This window comes from Amblyomma americanum, chromosome 5 (assembly GCF_052857255.1).
Source record: "Amblyomma americanum isolate KBUSLIRL-KWMA chromosome 5, ASM5285725v1, whole genome shotgun sequence".
Classification (NCBI taxonomy): domain Eukaryota; kingdom Metazoa; phylum Arthropoda; class Arachnida; order Ixodida; family Ixodidae; genus Amblyomma; species Amblyomma americanum.
The window spans coordinates 122107140-122131161 of NC_135501.1; the positions used below are offsets into that span (position 1 = coordinate 122107140).

Genomic DNA, 24022 nt, shown 5'->3' on the forward strand with positions numbered 1-24022 from the left:
CAGCTCCCACAAAAGTCGAGGAAAGAAGTTATGCAACACTGCAAAGATTTTGCGACAGCTACTGACAAACCAATGAATTCAGAAACGTGTTAACTCAACGCTTTGCCTCAACCCCACCGAGTGGAAGAAAGCCGTTCCTCCATGCGAGGGATGGTTGGGATTCAAGGACTCCACTTGACGTTGCCTCTGGTGCTCCTTGAGGGACCTCCCTCTAAACTCCCCCTCGAAGAAGCGTGAATGGCATATGGGGACGAGATTAATGTGAAAAGTTGGCAGTAAAATTACTATTACATGTGTATTTTGTCCCGCTGTGCCATCTGAAGAAACTTCACAAACCTCAGCATTTACAGTCACGGTAAAACATCTTTTGTGAGCTGCATGACCAAAGCAGCAGTCTGAAATAGCCAGAAACAGCTGCACATCTGGCAGCCTTCGCTGCCAGTGATGTAGTATCCATATCATCCATCTAGGGTGTTTGGGAATGGTGTGAAAAAACTGCCGCTAGGAACTTGTGTGAAACTTTGTTCGCCTGTGGAACAGAGCAGCGAAAAGTTGCCTGCTTCTAGGCAACGCTTTGCAACACAGGATTCCGAAGTAGTGAAATGAACTCCCCAGAAGAAAACACCACCTCCTGGTTGGAAGCCAGCTGGAAGCTGTAATTGTAAATGTGCTGTAAAAGCCACGCTGATTCTCAGACCGTGAATATCCCTTCAGTGGTACAAGCGAGACTACCGGCTTCCTCAGCAATGCTGGGTCACGTTTAAAAACGCAGGTACCACCCTGAGCCAGTGGGCAAGCCATTGATGCATACATTGCAGATATTCGCACTTCACAACCAGGCCTCAAGAGCCTTCAGCTCCCGCTATGCAATAAGCCGTACTCTGCAACTAGGCACATAGTGGGCTGTGAAACATTGCTCAAGTTACTGGTGTCGACTTGTAATTTGCCTGCTCCTTATAAGCATGGTATGATGAACAGCTACATTGGAGGCAGCGGCAGACCATGATTATACGTGCGCAGGTTCAGCGGCAAGCACGGACTTGAGAAGGATAGCCACAGTTGTGTTTACCATCATCACTGCAGGGGTGCATAGTCTCGATGTCTGATAAATCGGCAGGGTCGGAATCTTCATCCTGCAAGCATGAAACGTTGTGCAAATGTTAAACAAAGTTGAGCAAGTCCTAATGGTTCTTTCATAGAACAGCTAGAGGAATGAAGACGAAACGACAAAACAGATACCACCAGCCCTGACTTTCAACAGAGATTCTGTCTCTCACACACATACTCTCTCTTCCACCAAGAAAAGCGCAAGAAATCAAAAAGAAGCAGTAACTTTTTTTTTGTATGTAGGTGCAATGTGTGTGTATAATAGTAGAACCTCAGTTGAAAGACAGTGCTGATACAGCTCTCTTATGATTACGGCTCCGCCACGATGCCACAACGTCAGATTTAAGCATTTCTGCAGAATTGCGTGTTAATAGCCACATTCCCTTTTCTGATGCTATTGTTATAGGCATCAGTAGGAACAACAGAACAATGAGGAAATGACTAATATACCTCATTTGCATGAACATAATACCATGGGAAAGCTTGAGACCTGAAGAGAATATTATATCTTCAAGAGTGACACTGACCGAGCCATAATCAGGCCAATCGTAGCAACCGTAGCATGCCTTGTAGATCTGCTCAATTCACAGGTCCAGCTTGACAGAGCATTAAAAAAATGCCATCTTGTGCATGTTCGTATCAATTATTAAACCTAGATGGAAACAAGCAAGCATGAATGGAGGCTTTTGTAAAAGGACAGCCCTCAGACACTCAATGAAAACTATGCCAATGATCCTAGACTGAATCTGCAGCCAGCTGCTCAGCCATGTGGGTTCCAACTCTTTCTGAAACATGCTGTTCTCTTATAAAAAACAACTATGTGTCTCCCCTGTTTATTTATAAACAAAATAAAAAAGGATTTCTTGAAGAATACTTGAAAAGTATGTTACAGTATGTTTGAAAAAAATTCCAAGACTTGCATCTAGAAGTCATGAAAGTCACACAGACTCCAAGCAAATCTTAGGAATACTTTAAAAAGCGAACGGACCATAAAGCTCGTCTTCTACCATACACTGTGTGCTCTAAATAAGTCATATATACCGTCATTAGCCAATACATCGCATTGGTTCAAATACAGTACAACCTCATCAATTTGGACTTCAAGGGAGTGAAAAAAAAACGTCAGAATTATCCGAACTTCGAATTACCAAAATCACCCCCCAAGAACTGTCAAAACCATTTACATGAAAGCGAAATTCATTTGGTGGGAAATTGGGCAACCGCATGACAACAGCGATTTCTCGCAGTTCTGCCAAACGTGTCAACTCATGCACGCTACCGGAAGTGGCAGAATCAGAACTGCTCCACAATGGTGAGTGTCTACACAGCTTTTTTCAATGTCCAAAATGATAGCAGAGAAGCATCGTCGCAAGTGGCGGTGCATGTGAGGAGGCATCACCTCACAAACAGCAAACAGCAGGCGACAAGCGCGTAAGCGAGGGAGCAGCAAGACACCTTCGAAAAACAAGGTGATGGTACCAAACTGTGTGCGGCTTGGCTGGCTCACTGATATGCAAAGTAGACAGCCACCTTCACCGCGGGCGAGTGGCGAAGCTCTGAAAATGAAACTAGACGGCCGGCACATTGTGGCATAGCACTGCTAGCTGCACCCTAACGGATGCACGCCTGAGAAGGCATCCACAGTTCTTGCGCTTTAATAGGCTTTAATATGTCCTTGTATATGCGCTTGTATATGCGTATATGTCCTTGTATATGCGCTTTAATATGTCCATCAGGGCAAGTCACTCAGCTAAAAAGAGCAGGCGGGTTCATTATTCAGTAAGAGTCTTAAATCTGATAGCCAGGTCCTTTTCAACTTAATAAACCAAAAATATTTCATAACCAAGACCACTTGGAGTTAAATTCATCTTTCTCTTTCGAACTGCCACTCTGCGATTCAAACTCTACATGTCGGTGGTGACACTGAGACGTTTGCTTTGTTAAATTTTCCACGTCTAGTTTACCTATATGTTCGTCTTCCTCATGCGATAAAAGCAGGGAGAGTTCTTTTAGTTATGGCTTTACAGCTAAATCCTCAAAGCGACTCAGGCTATGAGAGAGGCTGCAGTGGAGGGCTCCAGGTAATTTCCAGCACCTTGGGTTCTTCAACGTTCACTGACATCGCAACAGTACACGGCCTCTATCATTTCACCTCCATCGAAATGCGACCACCACGGACAGGATCAAACCCGTGTCTTTCGGGTCAGCAGCCAAGCGCCACTGCCAATGAGCCACCACGGGAGCTAAAAGCAAGGAGTGGTACAAAAGTTCCCCTTAAAATTTTGGCACACAATGTCTTCTTTTCTGCCCTATTCAACCAATCTCCTAGCATCATAGTAGTACACTAGTGGAAACGGCCTATGCTGGCTACACCAGTCTTTTATTTGTCATTCTTTCCCATTTGTTGTCACTGTCCCCTTTGAGGGCACCACAACTTCGGCTCCCAACCATTCCAGAATGTGTGGTCCAGCTCTCCTAGCAGCATGCTCACCTCCAGTTCAGGAACAGCCAGCTCGGGAGTCGGTTCGCGCCAGTCAGGCGTGCTGCATTGGGGCCCACATGGTTCCAGCTCTGGCCAAGCTGGCAGTCCTGGGAAGGGAGCCATTTGATTAGATGGGAGCCATGTGTTGCTGTTGCCACGTGCATTAGTTTTCCACTGAATGAGTTGAAGTGTCTCCCAAGCAAAAAGCCATCAGGCGAGCTTGACAGAACCCCACAGCATTACAGAAAAAAGAATGCCAAGCATAATGCACTTTATTAAAACTACTAATGTATGCAAGAACATGCATGAACAGCAACAAAGTCAGATGCATGCGTAAGCAGAGCTTTTTACTACAAAAAATACAAAAGTTGTAACCTCCAAGTAATTAACAGAACAAAACACTTCGCCAGTATAACAGGCAGTTCTCTTGGAAGTAAACAAGTGCTTCTGCTGGTAAAGAGGTCCTTGCTATAATATGGTAAGTGAGCTACAAAACAACATGGCATCTGCAGTGCTCCGATGACAGAACAGAACCCACAGCCATAGTTCCATTTGCCTGCTCAAAGCATACAGATGCAGTGCAGGCTGACACTGTCCCCATTCCTCCCCAACGATGCCTAGAGAAACAGCCTGGATTTAAGAAAGCCCAGAGGCTTACCATGTGCAAGCTCTTCCATATGCACAGCTTTTCAAAACAATCGAAGGCAGTCATTTCAAAGGAGAACAAAAAAATAACGAAACAAAAATGCCAAGGTCAGTAACCCTATGGTGTAGTTGTAGATGCCTGCAAAAACCTTAGTGCTTTTTATTCTCTTTTTGTAAGCCTTGCTCTTATAATTGGTTTTGGTGGAAAGGAAATGGCGCAGTATCTGTCTCATATATCATTGGACGCCTGAACCATGCCATAAAGGAAGGGATAAAGGAGGGAGTGAAAGAAGAAAGGAAGGAAGAGGTCCGTAGTGGAGGGCTCCGGAATAATTTCGACCACCTGGAGATCTGTAACGTGCACTGACATAGCCTTGTTCTTACATGAGAAATCTGTTCACACACTTCCAGGAGGTTTGGTTTGGTTTATGGGGGTTTAACGTCCCAAAGCGACTCAGGCTATGAGAGACGCCGTAGTGAAGGGCTCCGGAAATTTCGACCACCTGAGGTTCTTTAACGTGCACTGACATCGCACAGTACACGGGCCTCTAGAATTTCGCCTCCATCGAAATTCGACCGCCGCGGCTGGGATCGAACCCGCGTCTTTCGGGCCGGCAGCCGAGCGCCATAACCACTCAGCCACCGCTGCGGCTACTTCCAGGAGGTGCTTTCAAACAGAAGTGAAAGCAATAGTTGTGCCTATAAGTGCAATCCACTTATAACTATATTGAGGAAACTGGAAAATCCAATCGTTATAACCAATTACTGTTATATCTGAACCGGCAAAGAACAAGCATAAAGAACACACCATGCATGTAGGTATTACCTCAAACATGTAGCCATTGCCACCGCAGCTCCTGTGAAGGGAGCACAGCATCTTGGCGCTCTACCAAGTTTGGCCAGCACCCCACACCAACCTTTCCCGCACTCCCTTCAAAAGATAAATGCACCATGATGTTATTGGTGCACAGCATCTTGGCACGCTGCCAAGGACTGCGCTGCGGACAGCATGAAACGAGGGAATGCGCAACAAAAGCGAACACTTCAGAAAAAATTTCAACCATTTCGAGCAGAACCTATGCTTGTGTGAATGTTGTGCGGCAGCGGCCAAGCGAGCTCCTCCCTGCAGTGATTGTGATGACGATAGCGCTTAGTTCCCAAGGGTGTACGCGATGCACCCTCATGGATTTCGCACCACGCTGGTCCGTTGGGGCATTTTTACCTCATTTGCTCAAAGTATTTTATTTTTTATCAAACTTTCAGACAAATTTTGATGGTAAACACCATCCAAGCGGCCAGAATCCAACTGTATCCGTTATTTCGCAGATAACTGTGCCGCTATAAATAGTTTATTTTTACATAGGGGCAATGGAAGAATAGACTAATCTAAAGAATTTGATCGTTATAAGCGATATATCGATATACCGGGTATCCTTATAAGTGGATTGCACTGTAGAGTTCACATGGTTTGACTGCCTTCAGACTTTCTTAGAGGTGCCAAGAACCACCTGTTGCGCTTGGACGACCATCCCACTCAGGCAATAGACTGCAATGCCATTATGATTGCCGCAGCCAAGTTATATTGTCTTAGGATGGTGTATTTTGTGGTCAACGTTGGAGGGGGGTTGGGGAGGGGAGGCGGACACCCAGGCTAACCTCTGCTGCTGCCAGACAAAAAGCACTCGCACTCAAGATGCGTGGTGCTGAGTGCTGGATGGCAATGGGTAAGGCACTTAGTTTCCCAAGATGCCGTGAAAAATTAGATAGAAGCATTTTCTGCGAAATTTCATGTTGGCAGCCAAATTCTCATTTTTTGATACAGTTGTTGTTAGACATCAGTAGGAAGGACAGAACAATGGGTAGATGATTCATTTACCTTATTTGCACAAATAACACGAGGGGGAGAAGAAATATATCGCTACAGTTATAACGAAACCCCAAAGCATCCAGGCCAACCACAGCTGAAGAAAGAACCGCTCCAGGTTAGGTTTCTATCAGAAAGGTTGGAGTTCGCGAATGTCTCTGGACATGGTCACATGGTCAAGAAATGACAGAAATGCCAGTTTAATGATGATGATGATGACGCTAAATTTGTATGGCGCAAGGGCAACTTTGGCCAAAGAGTGCCATGTCACAAGGTAGGTTTCATTGCACAAGGCGGGGTCAGACTTGTTTACCAAGCATTTCACCCTAAAGAAGCCGAGCACCAGGCAGGGGAAAGCTGGTACGTACCCATTGTATCACCCGTGTGTACCCGTCGGCAGTGAGGATCGAGCCTCGCACCTCCTGCATGCGAGGCGGATGCTCAGACCACTAGGCCACCGCTGCGGCTGTTAAGTGGCAAGTGTGCCTGAAAACTGCCTAAGAACTTAAATCCAGTGACAGAGACCTTGCACAGTTTCTGTCTAAGCAAGACGGGCAAGGTTAAGATTTCGACATCCTGTCTTTGTTGGCTGGAGTCAACTTTGCTGGCATGGAGGGATCACTCTCGTCATTATAGAGATCTAGTTTCAAATGAGCACCGCTCTTCAAGTTAAGGTAACAGGAAAGCAGTAATTGATGCTGAGTTCCAACACCTTCGATTTTAGAAGACTGTCCTCTGCAGCAAGCAAGGCAGATCCTCAAAAAATAAACTTGCATATTTCTCTCACGAGTCTTTCCTTCGTGTGGAATTTCGAGGATTCTTAATTCTTTGTCCACAGAATTTAAATTTTCCACCGCAGAATTTCAGAGGCCTTAGCAATGGGCGCCGGCACTGGCTACAGCACTGATAAGCTTTGCAATGCTTCTGTGTGCACAAGTGAAGAAAATATAGAAACGGCAAAAAAAAAAAAAAACTAAGCACATAATACTGTATGCTCAGCTTCTCCACTCCTGCACTATCTCTGGGGCGTAGTGTGTAATGGCAATTCTGGGGCCTGTTAAACTTAAGTAAGCACTGACCAATTTCCACAGCATATGTTCCGAGTCTTTTTAGTCTCTGGGAAACCCGAACGGCTTCTGAAAGGCGCCACAGGTCCTGGCTTCCATTCTTTCCTGCCTAACATGCATGAGCATGGCCCTTCAAAAAATGCAGAGATTTAATCTAATCACCAGCTACATACTAGAACAGTCAGCCATAAGCAAGGATAAAACAGTCAGTCCCCCCCCCCCCCCAAAAAATAAAATGCTTACAAACTTCGTATACAGAGCAAAAGAACGGCATATCCCTATGTGCACTTAGAATTGGTCTTTCTCTATTTAACATTCATAGATCCCTGGGATTCTCATACCACTCCTGGCGCAGTGGTGCAGCGGTTGCACTACTGCCCTGAGATGGCAGGTGCTTCTCCCGGTGGATTCTGCGCGACCCAGGTTGCTCTCTGACATGGAGACAAACAAATCCTAAACGATTTTGCTCGGGTAAGAACCACAAGATTAGTGTTTTTGCACCAATAAGGTGGGTAAACAAAATGTGGGGGCTGAGGCACACATAGACTTGGGTGCTAGAGGAACCCAAAAAGCAATCCAAGGAACACAAGGGTTTCTTGAGACCGAGTCTGAGAAAGCCTGCTCCAGTGTTCCCTTCAAACTGAAGCCATCTTTCGTAATGCGCACCACGGCTACATGACCCTTCTGTCAGGTAGTCAAAACAGACTTGCGGGATAGAATCTTGACCCAACGTGGGGTGCAGGCATGGAGGCCAAAAAAAATTAGGAGGAAGCGTGACCCGACATTTTCGAAGCCTAGTCATAAAAAATAAAATGGAAACCATCATGGGAAAGAGGCCCTCAGGTGACAAGACAGTGGTAGCTCCTAGCCGGGTTTCATTCTCGCTCGCTGCACCACGCCTGCACATGAAAATTGAGACCTAGAACCTGATGCCACCTCGGTATGAATTTTGCGGGACAGGCACTGCGCTGGAGCATGCGCGTTCACAAAAAACAGCACAAATAAAGTCATGTAACTATGAAGGGCTAAGATTCAGTGCAGAAAAGGTTTAGGTTTATGGTGGTTATGGGGGGTTTAACACCCAAAAGCGACTGAGGCTGTGAGGGACGCCGTAGTGAACGGCTCAGGAAATATCGACCACCTGGGGTTTTTTAACGTGCGCTGGCATCGCACATTACACAGGCCTCTAAAATTTAGCCTCCATCGAAATTCAACCACAGCGGCCAGAACTGAACTCTCGTCTTTCGGGTGGTCAGTAGCCGAGTGCCATAGCCACTGAGCCACATAGCGGCCATCAGTGCACACAAGGGCCTTCAGGCAGGGAGACCAGCGGTGTCAGAGGACAGTGGCTCATGGAGGCTAAGGGTGTGACGTCACGCTCCCACAGTTTTTTTGCCTTCATGAGCCGGGGTCTCGCCCATATCTGGGAGTCTTGCATCAAAGAGCAAGAAATATCATGCGGTGGCACAAGATGCAATATTTAAGTTGACAAGTGCGCTATGTCACTGCTTTGCAGCATATGGGTTATGAGGGCTGCAGGGCTCCAGATTAATTACAGCCACCTGGGGTTCGTTATCATCCACTAGCACTGCGAAACACACAAGCATCTTTTTGCATTTCACCTGCATCGCAACGTGGCCCCCGTTGCTAGCGTTCGGTCCAGTGATATTATGCTTAGCACTCAAATGGCGCAGCCATGCACTTAGCCACCGCAATTGGTCAAGACGAAAGCAAATTTTGGGCTTTCACAACGCCAACATCCAGCCTTATTCCAAGCCATATTCCAAGTGGCAGATCCTCATATATGGCGTTGCAGAAGCCACAAGCTTACCATCTGCCTTGTCTTCCAGGCCTGCAGCGAGCTGGGAAAAGAGCACGTCCTCCTCTGGTGTGTCATCTGCCACGGCCAGGCTCTCGCCCTCGGACAACTTGTAAAATTCATCTGCAATGAGAACCAACCACTGTATCATACCAATTACACTGCTCATTGCTCAGACAGAAGTGGTGGCACACACGGATGTGTAACCCGTGCTCATGGGAGTCAGTCAATATGGGACCACACTGGCATGCTGTACAACCCTTGCTGTCCCTCCGGTTTCCTGTGGCAGGACGATAAAATGTCCAAAAGCTTTCTTTAGTATGAAAGCATTATTGGCCTCCCAACCTAGAAAATGCCAGTGTGTGCCGAAGCTTCTGAAGTCAGTCACGTAATGTGGGAACTGACGGGAAATACGCAAGACTTTGAATGATTGGCAAAGGCTATGCTGGTTTGCAGTGGGATCATTTATGACAGTGGCAATAATAAAGGTCTTTAGGCTGAAGGCCTTCAAGGTAAACACCTTCAGGAAAAAGGTCTTTGTGTCAAAGGCCTTCATCATAAAAGTCTGTAGTAAAGGCCTTTAAGGCAAATGACTTCCTGATAGAGATCTTCGTAGTAAAAGCTGCTGTGGTAAAGGCCATCAGGTCAAAGGTCTTAAAGTCAAAGGATGCATTTGCACTCACAGCATGTAAGGCCTTTAAGTGCCCACTGTAACAGATTTTTCCAGTTTTCCAGCATTAAAAATCACAGTACAACTCAGCTATTCCCGTTTTTTTGTGCTTCGCCAATTTTCATTTTACAGCTCACATGAGCAAGGATACCTTGCCACACGCCGAATTTCTTCAAGCATTACAGTTAACCAAATGCCTTGGCCAAAATTTTCTTCACTAGCTGTCTGAAGAATTTACGGCTTCTGGTGAAATCCAGAAAACATAGTTGATTACATTGGGTTCGTCCACAGAGTTTTCACCTAGTGTTGGTGGGCCACACCACCGGTGTCGACAAAAAATTCGGAGGGGACACTTAAAGGGCCATTGACGACCCTCTGGTCGAAAATATTTTCTACCTCTCTGGCAGCGAGGCATCGTCTCCGGATGGCACGGCCGCAAATATTTTTTGAAAAGACTCATTAATAGTGCAGTTACAGCCATCACAATCAAGCTACTTCGCCATGCTCCTCTCCTTCTGTGCCCTCCCCGAGATTTTTTTCTCTTGCACCTCGTCGAGTAGGCTCCACTAGGGAAATTCACCCTTCCTCCTCATATGTTAGCCAGAGGCGTGGTGTCTGGTGGAGTACGTCATATGTCAACTTCATGGCCCTGCCTTGAAAAAAATTCTTAACTTTCTTTTTCCTACCAGGGATATTTCATGGAGGGGGTTCGGGAGCGGTGGGGTCTCCCAATGCTCTCTCTCTTTTGCTCCTCAGGTTTCCTGGGGCTTTCTTAGTCCTTCCTTGCCCTAGTCATTTTTGTTTGTTTCAAGCATTTTTCACCTTTTTTTTTGATAGTGTTGTTTATTGCCTTTGGGGATAAGGGAAGTTAGGAAGAAAAGAGAAAAGAAAGTAAAGAAAAGAGAGGGTGGGTGTTAAATAAAGCAGGAAAGATGTGCCGATCTAATGAAGGCAAGGAGGGAGCGGTGATGTGGCCCCTGCGTCCAATCGATGTATGAGGACGGGTTGTCTGGGTGGAGACCTGCTGCTGCCATGCGGCGAAATCTAGTTGGCTTCAGTGCCGGGCAGTCCCACAACAAGTGGTGAATGTCAGCCTCAGTGTCTTGTGAGTTGCAGACTGGACATCCTAGGCGGGGATATAAGTGACGAAATTGAGGCCACATCCGAGTTACGGCAGGAGTGAGAGCAACTCCGACCCGGATCCTCCGGAGCACAACCTCCTCAGCACGTTACGGTAAGACCGCGGGGGACAGTTATCGCACATGGAGGGACGAGAGCACGTGTGCGGCGCCGGAGGTGTTCCTTTCTTGTGAGTAGGAGGGTAGCATCATCCATACTGAGGAATTGAGGCATTGACGTGGGCAGGTTGCCAAGCGGGTTGCAGAATCTGCAGATCTTTGTGAATTGAGTAGGTCATGTGGGACCCACTCAGATCGAAGGCTTGCGGGATGCGAGCCGCCAGGCGATGTATATTCTGGCACATTTCTGGGCTGCGGCTGACGCGTCGGAGTAGACGAATTGCTTGAAGGGCGTCAGTACGGATGATAATGTGAGCTGTAGGAAGCAAGGTAACTGCGACTACAGAGCGAAGCGGATCTTGTATAGCAAGCAGCTCAGCACAGAAGGAAGTAGGGGGTTCCGCGAATCGAAACCTGGCCGTCTTGTTAAGTGCAGGCTGGCAGGGACAGTAAAGTGCAGTCGTCGTTACACAGCCCTGGATACTTGCATCAACATATAAATAATAATTGAGCCGCGGGGTAGGTGACTATCTTGTTTCGCGATTCGCTCGCGAAGGGACGATGCCGCATAAGGTGAGGTTGGGCGACGTATATCGGTAGGTTTGTTGTCGCTCAGCTGCACAATGTCCCATGGAGGAAGAACTGACGGCGGCGACAGTATGGTGTGTGATGAAGCAAAGGTCCGTAGTGCTCGAGGTGAATGCAAAAGGGTGGCCTTAAGGCTACGAGCATCACGGCACTGCTGCACAAGCTCGTCAAGGGTATTTAACTGAGCATTTTCTTGAAGTGCTACGATCGGCGTGATGCGTGGAAGGCAAGTGATAACTCTCATTGCCTCTCGATTGACGGCTTCCAGACGATCCCACTGAGCTCTGGTTAAGTGTTGAAGCTGTGCTTGGTAAATGAGGCGTGGTTGCAAAACTGCTTTCATCAAATGTCGTGCGACATGGGAGCGAGCGCAGCCGATTTTGTGAGCAATACGTCTGATTAGGCCCAAAGTCTGCAACGCTTGCTTTTTAGCCTGAGAAAGCCAGGCAGTACCCATTCCGGACTGATGTATCGACAAACCCAGAATTTTCAATGTCGAAGATTTCGACAAACCCAGAATTTTCAATGTCGAAGATTCTTGAACTGGGGTTCCAGATAGTTGGAGACGGATTGGCGTGGCAGTGAGTCCAATTTGAAAGCTCTACGTGGACCTTATAATTTAAAAATAATTTTTAAAAATCACTGCTTGCAGTAGCTCGCAACCAATTAGCGATTTTTAAATTAGAGGGATCACACAGAGCTTTCAAATTTGGCTCGGATACCCACAAAGACCACCTCTACAGATCTGTGGCACTAGGATATGCCCATCGAAATCATTTCAGGGTCCCTTTAAACTGCACCTCAAGGGTAGCACTAACGCACTTAAAGCCTGTACATGCGAAATTGGTCATTCTCTACTTAACATCCACTGATCATGGTGAGTTCTCATACCAATATCAGCGCAATGTCAAGAGAAGCACTACTGCCCTGCGATTGCAGGTGCTGCCACCAGTGGGACTTATGCGACATGGGTTGCTATTCCCTACCAACCTCTTGCAACCAATCATTAATTTAGCTGCCACCTGGCACAATGGGCAGTTTGCTCAGAATTTGGTGTAGCAGGTTATGATGAGGCCACAAGGTAACGCGATCTAGGTGGCTCACCTGCCCCCTACATTGCTTCTCTGGGAATTTTTAGTGGATTTTTTTCCGTGATTGGCTGACAGACTTAAAACTGTCGCTGGTGCTGCTGACGCCAGACAATTTTTCTTGACATGGGAGGGTACTAACACTCTTGCGTTAGAAAAATTGTTCAAGCAAAATATAGGCACTTTTCTACAAATCAATCATCCGTGTGGAAAGGAAGCTGCAGGTAAAAGAGGTATCTCAGGAACACCCAATGTCACAATCAGAAGTATAAAATCACTTGCCAGTAAACTTGTAAGTACCTTTTACCTCAAATAAAACTTTCGTTTAGGTGAACACTCAAAACTAATATCAAAAATACCTGATTGCATGACCTATTTGGTTTCAGTGAATATGCTATATCCTGCCTGTTATCTGAAATAAAACAGAATCATACACATGCGCACACACAGAGGTGCACACACATACAAACGTATGTTTGTACTGTGGATGGTGCATTCAATATCTGCTAGTCTGCCTTTCTTACACACTAGATGTGTATTGCTATCTGGATCAGGGAAACAAGGCACAACCAGACCCTTTAAGGCTCCTCTTAAAACCACTTTATGGTCTCCACAACTGACAGCTCAAACATCAGCTGCCGCCCACTTTGAAAGCAAATCTCTACGAAAGACCTGCCGCCCTTACCTGAGCAATCCAGCTTGAGATGCATGAATTCAATTGACACGTTCGCAGCTCCTTCCTCAGGAATCTGCAAGGCATGCATAAATAAACGTGCATTCCAAACGAAATAACTCCCGAGAAGGTACTGCAAGCATGAACTGGCATGACATGCTGCTAACAGCCCATTTGGAGGAAACACTGGAATCAGCCCCAGTACGTGAAGCTTTCAAACTTGCGCTAGCACTGTTTTACAATTTGATTGGTGCAGTATTTTAGGCACTTGGCATGCACACAGCAAGAATGGCGCAGACTAGAAAAGCAGCTACTGCTCGGCCATTTATGCAAACACAATGGGCTTACTGCCTCATATTAATTGAGATAAGTTGCTGGGCTAATTAGTTCCACATGCCTAACTTCACCACACCACACAACAAACGAACACGGGCGGACAAAAAAACATCACAGGTGCACTGAGTTTTTTTACTGCTGCAGGCTGCACGTACTACAAGCAATGAAAAAACTTGCAATGAAATAGTTGAAGTCAGCACAACTGGGGTGCCTTTCTGTCCGCCCATGTTAAATTTTTGAGTGCTGCGGTGAAGTGGTGCCTTAAGTTAGCCAAGCTGCTTGGTTTTTTGCTCAACAATATTGACCTGCCGATCAGTCGACGCCAGCTTCCAGCCAAATGCCAACCAGTTGTCACTGTATGCGAGGTTGTTTGCAGTTTCAAACAGCTTACCATGTCCCCACCGAACTAGTCCAGCAAAGGGAAACACAGAAGAAAAACTCAAATCGGCCTGTATGAATAGATAACAGCATTCGAATGACAAAATGGCTACCTTCACTGAGAAATTAGCTTTCATAAGCTTAAAAAAATGCCTGGGGTTCAATATTGCTTTAATCTAGTTATACGAGTGAAAGCTTCGTTAAGCATAGTCTCCACTGTCTTAAAATCAAACGTCAAGGTCAAGGTAAAAGGTCAGGTACCCAATGGTCATAGTCAAAAGATCACGCGGTCATAGTTCCTTAGCGTGGGCCATACCACCACGCAGTTAAGTTTGGTTTGACCTTGTGAGGCATTGAAGGTCACTGTTTCATCCACATCGAAATCAGATGTTGTACCCCGACGAGTAGAGCTTTCACTCTAAAGGGCTAAAAATTGAAATCCTGCAGGTACTAGTGCCACCAGCCATTCTCACGAGCAAACTGAGATAACATCAGAAGAGATTTTTCAATCCGGAACTCTGAGGCTGGGCTACACACCTATTCCCCGGCAAACAGCGATCGCAGTCCTTTTTGATCTTGATGCCACAATTCAAATAGAGTGGCAGAAAGAGAAATGTTCAATTTTTTAAAATTGAATTTCAAGGCAATAAAAGTGTCTTTCCTTGTCAAACAAGCATCAGCATGCCAATAAAGAGCAACAAAATCAATTTTTGCGAGGAAGAAAACTTGAATGGAGTTGATGTGTTCCTTCTAAGCAGCATGCTAGTGAAATAGGTACGTTTTTCTGTCAAGGCAAATGTTCAAAAAGGACATTCAGAAACCCTTATAAATATCTCTGAGGCTTATTATTGCTGAACATTTTAAAATTACTACCATTAAGGCTTTAAAGAGATTCTCAAACTGGCCTCTGTGGAACCTTCTATTTTCGGAGAGCTTTAATAATTTCGCTGAGCACCTAAGCCAGTGCATGCCTCAAACCCGACCCTCCTTTTTCTGCACTTTAGTTCAGCTCAGTTTCTTACCTTAAAGGCCCCCTTCTTTCGGGGTTCTTACACAAGGGGTGGGATTTTATTGAAATGAGCAAACAGCGAAAATTATTTAGCATTGAAGGTGACCGGTTATGTGTTCTTGTAAAGTAGATGATGAAGCGATGTTGACGATGTCACGGGGAACTATAATTCCCTTGCAATGGTTCATAGCAGTCTGGTTTAATGCACAGTCAGTCGTTATTGTTGAATATGGCCACTTTTTGAGTACACAAGTTCTCTGTTTTACATACGTCAGGCAGGAAGAGAAGGATGCCAAGAAACTCGGGGGTTTTGCAGCAGCTTGCAGAACACATTGCCATGGCGTGCTTTCATATACTTTGCCACATTTTGATAATATGACACGGTTGGCACCCAACTGCAGATGCGCCAGCATTCAAGTGCCTGTGGGCACACAACATGAACGGCCAAAGTGCTGTGGCATTTAGCCATCACACCAGCTCCTAAAGAGAATAAATGCCGTAAAACTACAACAAACTGTCCACCTGGTGCTTTTCTTTTTGCCTTTCACCCCTACACACTCAGCTGTGTCATCACATTTGCTCTTGCATGGTGTTTTTCCTTTTTTTCCTTATAGACACTTGCTGAGTGCCATACGAGTTGCATTTGCTGTGCTGTAGTGAATACTACTGCCTCTTGCCCTCTAGTCCAAGACAAGGCTGCATTTGAAGGAATGTCTGAAGTGAAAGAGGTAAAATGAACTGGACGAAGAAACACGCAGTGCTTGTGCCTTGCATTTCTTCACCAGAGTCCCCCCTTTTTTCCATTGTGATTACAAACAAAATTGCGCAGCTTTCCACTTTGCCACTCCGCTTTACCTGCACGACCTCTTTGGGCATGACGACCTCGGGTGTGAGCTCGCTGAGGCAGGACTGCTTGGTGGTGCAGTGCATCTCTGCGCCCTGCAACTTGGCGCCATCTGGTGAGGGAGACAGAGCGCAAAAGCACTGGCACCAGAGTGACACTATTGCCAAACGCAGTTCATTGCAAGCAGTGAGCTACGGTTAAATTAGCCAAGCCAACTTGGTCTAAATGTTGCATGCAAGCCTAACGGCAGAGTAAAATTTCGAAAAACAGACATTATAGCCAGTTTATGCGTTTCAGAAGCAGAATTCTTCAACATGGATGCCCCCAGAGTACCACGCACACCTTTCAACTAAATATTAGCATGCATATGTGCGCTTCACCCAGTCTTATCGACAACCAGTAACGCTGTTTCGTCAGGGCAAAGTGAAAGTGCAACATGGGATTAGAAACTAACTACATTTGGAAAGGGCCTTATACGTGTTCAAATTTCCACGCCACCTTGTTTCCATGTTTTCCTGTTTCCAAAGTTCCATGTCACCATGTCATGGAGAGTGTAAGCCCTAGTGCGAAATTTTGCCAGTGCCTGCCCCTTCCTGGGTGAAGTGCAGAGCTCACCGAGAGCTGTTTGTCAGTGCTGCTGCAGATGTCATTTTTTTTTTCCTTTGGGCAACATTAAAAGCAACAACCTGCCCTGTAGGGAAATCTCCCCAAAGGCATTTTCACACATGACGTCACAAGACGTGCATCATGTCAAGTGACTAAACCAGAGTGGGGACATTCTAAATAATAATAATAATTGGTTTTTGTGGAAAAGAAATAGCGCACTATCTGTGTCATATATCGTTGGATGCCTGAACTCACCGAACCTAACCGCGCCGAAAGGGAAGGGATAAAGGAGGGAGTGAAAGAAGAAAGGAAAAAAGAGGTGCCATAGGATTGATTTCGACCACCTGGGCATCTTTAACGTGCACTGATATCGCACAGCACACGGGCCCCTTAGCGTTTTGCCTCCATAAAAACGCAGCCATTCTTCAGTGCTAGAATGTGCCACATGCAGCTCCTGCTGTAAAAGTTAGTTATATTGATTTTAGTTAGTTATATTGATCTTAATGGCGCAAAAGCAACTGAGGCCATGATGCGCCAAGCACATGGTTAGAGCTTTTGTTAAAGGTTACGCTTTTTATATCTAAAGTTTGTTTAAAACATTGGCTTCTCTGAGAAACTTAAAAATGCTTGAAAAATCAACCAGTGCTTGATCACCCAAAAGTAACATGGGGTGTAGTGGGATGTATTCATTGTACAATGTTGTGAAATATTTTTTCCTCAGTTGTTCCAGTTTAGTGCATACAATTAAAATGTCGTTTACTGTGAGTTCATCGCCACACATTTCGCAGAGAGGTTTGTCTTTTTTGGTCAATAGGAAGTTGTGTGTAAGGTGTGTGTGTCCAATGCGTAGTCGACACAAAATAACTTCTGTAAAATGTTCCTGATGTTTAGATCTCCACTCTCCCAAAACGGGTTTTATAGTGTATTTTGTTGTTTGTCTGTTCTTCCCATGCAACCTGCCACTTATGCCTGAGTTTACTGTGCAGTAAATTAGAAAAATCCCTCTGTGGAATGTTAACTTGTTTTATATGACCTATTCGAGCTTGCGCTGCGCAAGCATCTGCTCTCTCATTACCTAAAATTCCAAAATGGCTAGGGACCCAGCAGAATATAACGTTATAATTTTGCTTTGTGATTTTAACTATGTTATGTATGATTTTTCCTATTATGGGTTCATCAGCATTTGTAGAGTGCAGCGCTTTGAGCACACTCAGTGAATCGGTGTAAATGATGCTATTTTTTATGTTTTGTTTTACTATTTGTTCTACGGCTACAAAGATGGCATAACACTCCGCAGTAAATACCGTTGCATACTGTGGTAATCGTACCATTTTTTCATTTTTTCCTTAAATTACTGCACTTCCGACATGACTTTCTGTTTTTGAGCCATCGGTGTAAAATTCAGTGTAGGTGTCATTTTTCTTGTAAGGCAAAGAACTCTTGCGGTATGTGCTCGTGTGGCATTTGCTCTTTGTTTACATGTGTCAGCGTGAAGTCACATACCGAAGGGAGGCTCTACCATGGTGGCAAATACTCACGTCTTTGTGCAATATTCGGTAGGGCGTCCAGCACTGCTAACTCTTCAGATTTATCTTCAAAGCACGTTATTAGTGGCCTGGTAAAATGGGGTTTATTATTAAATAATCTTCTAGATGGGAACTTGGTAACAATGGCATAGCAGAGATGTTTAGGAAGAGAACGGGTTTTTAGGATGTACGTGCATGTAAGTGTGACCGTTCTATCCTCTAGTGTGGGCTCATTAGTTTCAACATAAAGACTATTTACCGGGGATGTTCTATATGCTCCAGTTGATAGGCACAGGCCAAGATTATGAACAGGGTCCAGTCGTTTCAAGTAGGATGCTCTTGCTGAACCATATACTATGCACCCGTAGTCCAGCTTGGAGCGCACTAAAGAGCGATATATTTGTAATAGGCATGCTTTATCGGACCCCCACCATTTTCGCGAGAGTACCTTTAATACATTGAGGGCTTGGGATGCTTTATTTTTAAGGTTGCTAATGTGTGGTAGAAATGTAAGTTTCTTGTCAAAAGTGACGCCTAAAAATTTATGTTCCTGTTTGACTGGCAGTGTGGTTTGATTCAAGCACAGGTTGGGATCAACCTGTAAGCCTTGTCGTAATGAGAACAGAACAGCTACTGTTTTTTGAGGGGAGAACTTGAATCCATTTTTCTCTGCCCAAGCAGCCAGTTTATTTAGTGTGATTTGTATTTGTCTCTCGCAGGACAGTATGCTGGAAGAAGTGTATGCTATCTGTAGGTCATCTACATAAACTGAATACATTACGGACTTGGGTATTACTTTGGCCAAAGAATTCATTTTTACTATGAAGAGTGTCGTACCTAAATGCATCCCTGGGGTACGCCATTCTCTTGGGTGAATGTCATTGACAGAGTTGCTCCTAGACGGACTCTGAATATGCGGTTAGTCAGGAAGTCGTTCAAGCAGTTCAGCATCCTGCCGCGGATCCCTAGCTCTGCTAGGTCATGGAGGATGCCGACCTTCCACGTGGTATCATAGGCCTTCTCCAAAGCAGAGAAGACCCGTTACAGTGCTGTTTGTGGATGAACGCCTCCCGGATGGTGTTTTCTAGGCGGACAAGGTGATCAGTGGTCGAGCATGACTTCTTAAATCCACATTAATGTACATCTAAGAGTCGACGAGATTCAAGTGTGAAGGTCAGTCTAATGTTTATTATGCTTTCGAAAGGTTTAGCAATGCAGCTGGTGAGGGCTATCGGTCTGTAATTGTTACTACTTGGTGGTTTTCCGAGTTGCAGAAAAGGTACTATTATTGCTTTCTTCCGCTCCTCAGGTATATTCCCAGTTGTCCATATTTTGTTAAAGAATTTCAACACTGCCTGCACGGCAGCCTCAGAGAGATGGGCAAGCATAGTGTAATTCACATTATCTGGGCCTGGTGCTGTCTTTTTACCAGAAGATAATACCCTATTCAATTCCTGGAGTGTGATGGGTTGATTTTAGTCCCCGTGCATAGCCGCTGCAAATGGATGTTTTTGTTTTTCTACTATTGCTTTGTACTTCTGAAACGTGTTTGTGTAATTGGACGAACTGGAAACTTCAGCAAAATGCTCACCCAGTATGTTGGCCTGTTCTTCTAATGATGTTTGTGTCCCGGGTGTAGTCAATAGAGGAAGTGTGAAGTGAGACTGGCGTTTACCAGTCTTGCTGTACTCTGTTCCTACTATGACAGGGTCACGCAGTACGAGATAGAAGAAACTGAGTGAAAGCAATGGCAATGACTGATTAAGCGTTTAGAGGAGTGAGCACAAAAACAGACCAGGGTTTGGAAGACATGCCACAAGCACTGATTGAACAGATTCTTTCTTGAAGAGAAAAAAAAAAAACTATAAACCAAATTAAGCATGCAACACAGAGAGATGCACCGCAATACAGAGAATTTTTTTCCACCCCAAACCTCTTCCATGCTACTTGCCAATCACGTCAAATCTCCAGCTAGCCAAGAAGAGTGAGTGTCGTCGTGAAAGCAGTGTTGCAATAAGCAAGAAACCACTAGGAATTTCAGTGCACTAGCCGGCTATGAAAGATTCATCTATATAGAAGGCATTGAAATTTTTACTACACATCAACCAACAGTGATTTATTTACTTGGATGCCGGCTACATTGCAAAAAAAAAAAAAGTGTAGAACAGCCTTGAGAGCAAATGTCACAAACTTCACAATCACCTCTGCAATGATTGTGCAATGATTCTAAGCGTGTCCTCGTTGCACTACACCTCAAGCAATGTGCAAGTGCCTCACATTTCTTTCTTACTGCAGTGGCTTGAAGGGACCAGCAGTTGGCGTAAACATTACATTACTACCTAATATTTGATGATTACAGATTTTTATGTTGCAAGGGCACTTTTGGTCAAGGAGCGGCATGGCACAAAGTATTTTTCCTCTACTCAAGGTGGGGCCAAAGACGCATTTTGCAAGCATTTCACCCTAAAGAAGCCGAGCACCAGACCAGGGAAAAGCTTGTACCCATTGTATCACCGGTGGGTACCAGCGGCACTGGGGATCGAACCCCGCACCTCCCGCATGCAAGGCGGATGCTCAAGCACTCGGCCACTGTTCCGGTTCTACCTAACGTTTACAAACTAGAAATAATAGGTTGCCTAGATCGAGAAAATGCTAGCTGGGTGTTTATACTAAACGCCTGTTTTGTTACTTGCGCAGGCCCGAATATTATCTAGCTTTCGACAGTAGAACACTGCTTTAAAGAAATCCGATATAGTAAAGTGAAACTGGTCCCATTTCGCCTTCCATAGACGACTACGTTTGTTTTCTTCCGTTTAGAGTAAAAATTTCTTTCTACAAAAAACATCCGTACTGAAGAGTCTCGCCATGGTGAAGTACATCCTGCAGAATGATATTGCGGCACATGCGAAGTCTAGCATCGCGAGGCCAGTGCTCTGAGGCAAATCGTAACAGAAGACAAAAAAAGGCATTTTTTTGAGATGGCTTCAGCATCAAGCTCAAAAGTGCGAGGAGAAGCCAACTTTTAGAAGGCCTTAGTAAAGAAAACAAAAAGCTGGCTATGAACGGAGAAAGAAGGCACCGCAGTTTACATTACAAAGAAAGGAAAGATAGAAAGACTGCAGTCACGAGTAGAGAAGGGAAGAAAAAGACCAGCATTCGCAGCACGGAAGCAGTGGCACTGCACGGGCAGTTTTGCCACGCTTCGGCGGTTTTGCCACAGTGGTTTTTCCACTGTTGCGCGCATTCCTTAACTATTGCCTCTCAAATGATGTTGAGGTTGTGGAAGTCAACGCTGTGTTTATATAAAAATTTGGTTTTGCATGGAATTAAACTGCTGTTATACTCATAGCCACACTGTATTTGTGCAAATGCAGTACTTCCACAAGACAGAAACAAAACCGAAAACATGATAACATAAAATGTGATCACTGAAAATTAATTATCACATAAAGGGTCAATAGGAGCAGGATGGAAAGTATTTCTGAGTGTTCCTTTTATAAATCAACATGTTATTAGTAAATAGCTAAAGACCATCCTCAAAACCATGCCATCACCAATACCTGATAATGTAAAGAATCTGGTATAGTAAAGATTTTTGCTGATCTGAGTAGCTTTACTATAGAGGGGTTCTACTGTAAATTGAAAGCTGTCACAGCCCTTGTGCATCTTCGCACAGAACAAAAGCAATTAAGGGTGCCTTGTAAATTTCTCCATAGACAACACCCCACTCACCACTTGAGACGGCCTTCTTGGGTGATGCCCTACAGTCCACGCTACTTTGCTTTTCGCTGCGAATCTGGAAATGAAAGCAAAGTTAGCACTGCATGGTCATTAAAATCTTATGACTACACAATATGGGTCGCAGTAACAAAAAGGTGCACTTTTTGCGAGCGATAATCATGTTCTCTTACATCAAGAGTTCTCGAACGAAATGGGTTCTAAGATTTCCCTAAACATCTGAATCTGCAAATGCCCCCCCCTTTCTTCCACTATAAAGCCAGTTATTATAAACTAAATTTGGGCATTTTTTCGAGGAGCTGTATGTCTGTAAGCTTGTAGCGGCGCTGATGAAGATCTGCCTCGCGCATGAGAGAAGGCTCTCATCAACCAGCCCGGCCAGCCAGCCACGTCAACAGCCCACTCCGCCGTCTCGGCAGCCGCAGCTACCAGGACGTCAAATAAATGTGGTTCACCCTCCACATCTGGTGACACCAAACGACAGCTTCGACGCACGCAACGCCGCTCCCACCGGCTCACCGCTCCTGTCCGTCCTGTCCCTCCACTTGGCCTTGCCGCTGCACGTCCCCTGTTTGCAACAGGCTTTCGGCAGTTTTTCATCGCCATGTACGCACCTCCCATCACATCTGGTAAGCTCCTTCAGCCGTATCAACGCCCCTTCTTTCCTCGGCTGCACGGCCTGCCCGCGTTTTATGCCAGGGACCCCGTTTTGTGGCTGGCGCTGCTGGACTCGCACTTTCATGTCCACAACGTGTCCAGCCAGCTGCTGCGCTATCAGCACGCCAGCCGCGAACTACCACCCGGTCTTCTGGCACAGCTGCGGTTGCCGCCTCCCGGCGCCGACATATACGCCGATTTCAAGAAGGGCCTGACGACGTATTTTGGCTTGGAGCTCCCACCGACTCTCTACGCTCCTGTTCCCGACTCCACTGCGGTGCCACTGGACCCACCACCTCTGGCCGCATTCCCTAACCGAGCTGTTTCGGCTTTCCCCCTGACCGCTCCTCCGTCGGCGCCCCTCCAGACACCGGTCTATTCACTGTCGCCGCCACCGAATGAGCCCCCATCCACGGTTCGGCAAGTGCCACGTGACCACGCGTTGGTCTCTTGCCCACCTTCACACCTAGCTGTCTCGTACTACACCCCTGTCTCTCCCAAGATTGCTCCAATGGCCCCTACGGACGGCCATCCACCTGCGAGCTCCCATCCCTGGGTGCTTCCTGTCTAGCCCTGCTTCCCAGCTGTGGTGCCTGCCCTTGGGCCATCACCGGCAGCACCCTCTCTCGACCCGGGCTTCAATTCGCTTCGAGTCCCAAGTTCGCCTGCTACCTCAAGCCCCACCACAGTGAGCTCAACTGCCCTTCCCTTCGCACGGCATGCATGGACGCCTTCCCAGGGCCTTGTCACGCCTAACGCGCCACCTGAAACGCCTGCTGCACATCCCTGCCCACCTGGTGCCTTTTCCAGTGCCTGTGCCTCCGTGACAGACGAGACAGCCTCAGCAGGTGGTTGCATGTTTGCGATGCATTGCAGCGTGCCCCATCCAACACCTTCTATGGACTCGGCCCTACCGTATCCGTCCCATTCCTACAAATACTCCCCGGATTTGCTTCTTGTGCCCCCAACAACCGGTCCCAACGCCACGGTGAGCTCACTTTTGCAGCCATCCGGTACACCCCGTCGCCCATTTCGACTACTACCTAACAAAGCAGCACGTGCCTCACACCGCAGACCTCACGCTCAGTGCCGTCCGCTGTTTCGCCATTGCCCGCGGCGGAGGCATCGGCTCCACTTCTATGCCTTCCCCACGCCATATCTTCGTCCGCACCAACTGAGCCAGCGCAAAACTGCTCCCCAACCGCCGGCCCCACCGGTAGGCTGTCCGACTGAAGAACGCCTAGCTCGCCTCCCATTCCTCGATGACTTTTCCCGCCTTGTGCTTCCATCATCCTCATCTTTTGGCTCCCCTCGCCCTTTGCGAGGCAGCCAGGCTCGACCACGAGAGATCTTTTCTTTTTCCCGACAGCCTTCCCCAGCTCTGGCCCGGCCTTCACGAAGCTAACTGTGTCCTGGACTTGAGAACCTGTACAAAATTTTACATACTGTTTTTTCTCCTTTATCGCACATCGTGCTAGGGGGGGGGAGCATCTGTAGCGGCGCTGGCATTGCCAGCGGCGCTGATGAAGATCTTCTTCGCGCATCAGAGAACGCTCTCATCAACCAGCCCGGCCAGCCAGCCACGTCAACAGCCCACTCCGCCGTCTCGGCAGCCGCAGCTACCAGGACGTCAAATAAATGTGGTTCACCCTCCACAAGCTTTTTCTTTTTGCATGCTTATTGGCAA

General features: G+C 46.3%; 1 protein-coding gene across 1 annotated transcript in view; it reads right to left on the reverse strand.

The window, feature by feature from the left end:
- Positions 1-24022, reverse strand: part of LOC144132657 (uncharacterized) — a 40830-nt gene that overhangs the window by 12217 nt on the left and 4591 nt on the right. The window contains exons 3-8 of the mRNA XM_077665236.1: positions 21673-21736; positions 15820-15920; positions 13254-13317; positions 8997-9107; positions 3599-3696; positions 1070-1133 (exon numbers count right to left, since the gene is read on the reverse strand). Of these exons, the coding sequence (XP_077521362.1) occupies positions 1070-1133; positions 3599-3696; positions 8997-9107; positions 13254-13317; positions 15820-15920; positions 21673-21736 (502 nt within the window). The remainder of the gene's footprint in view (positions 1-1069; positions 1134-3598; positions 3697-8996; positions 9108-13253; positions 13318-15819; positions 15921-21672; positions 21737-24022) is intronic.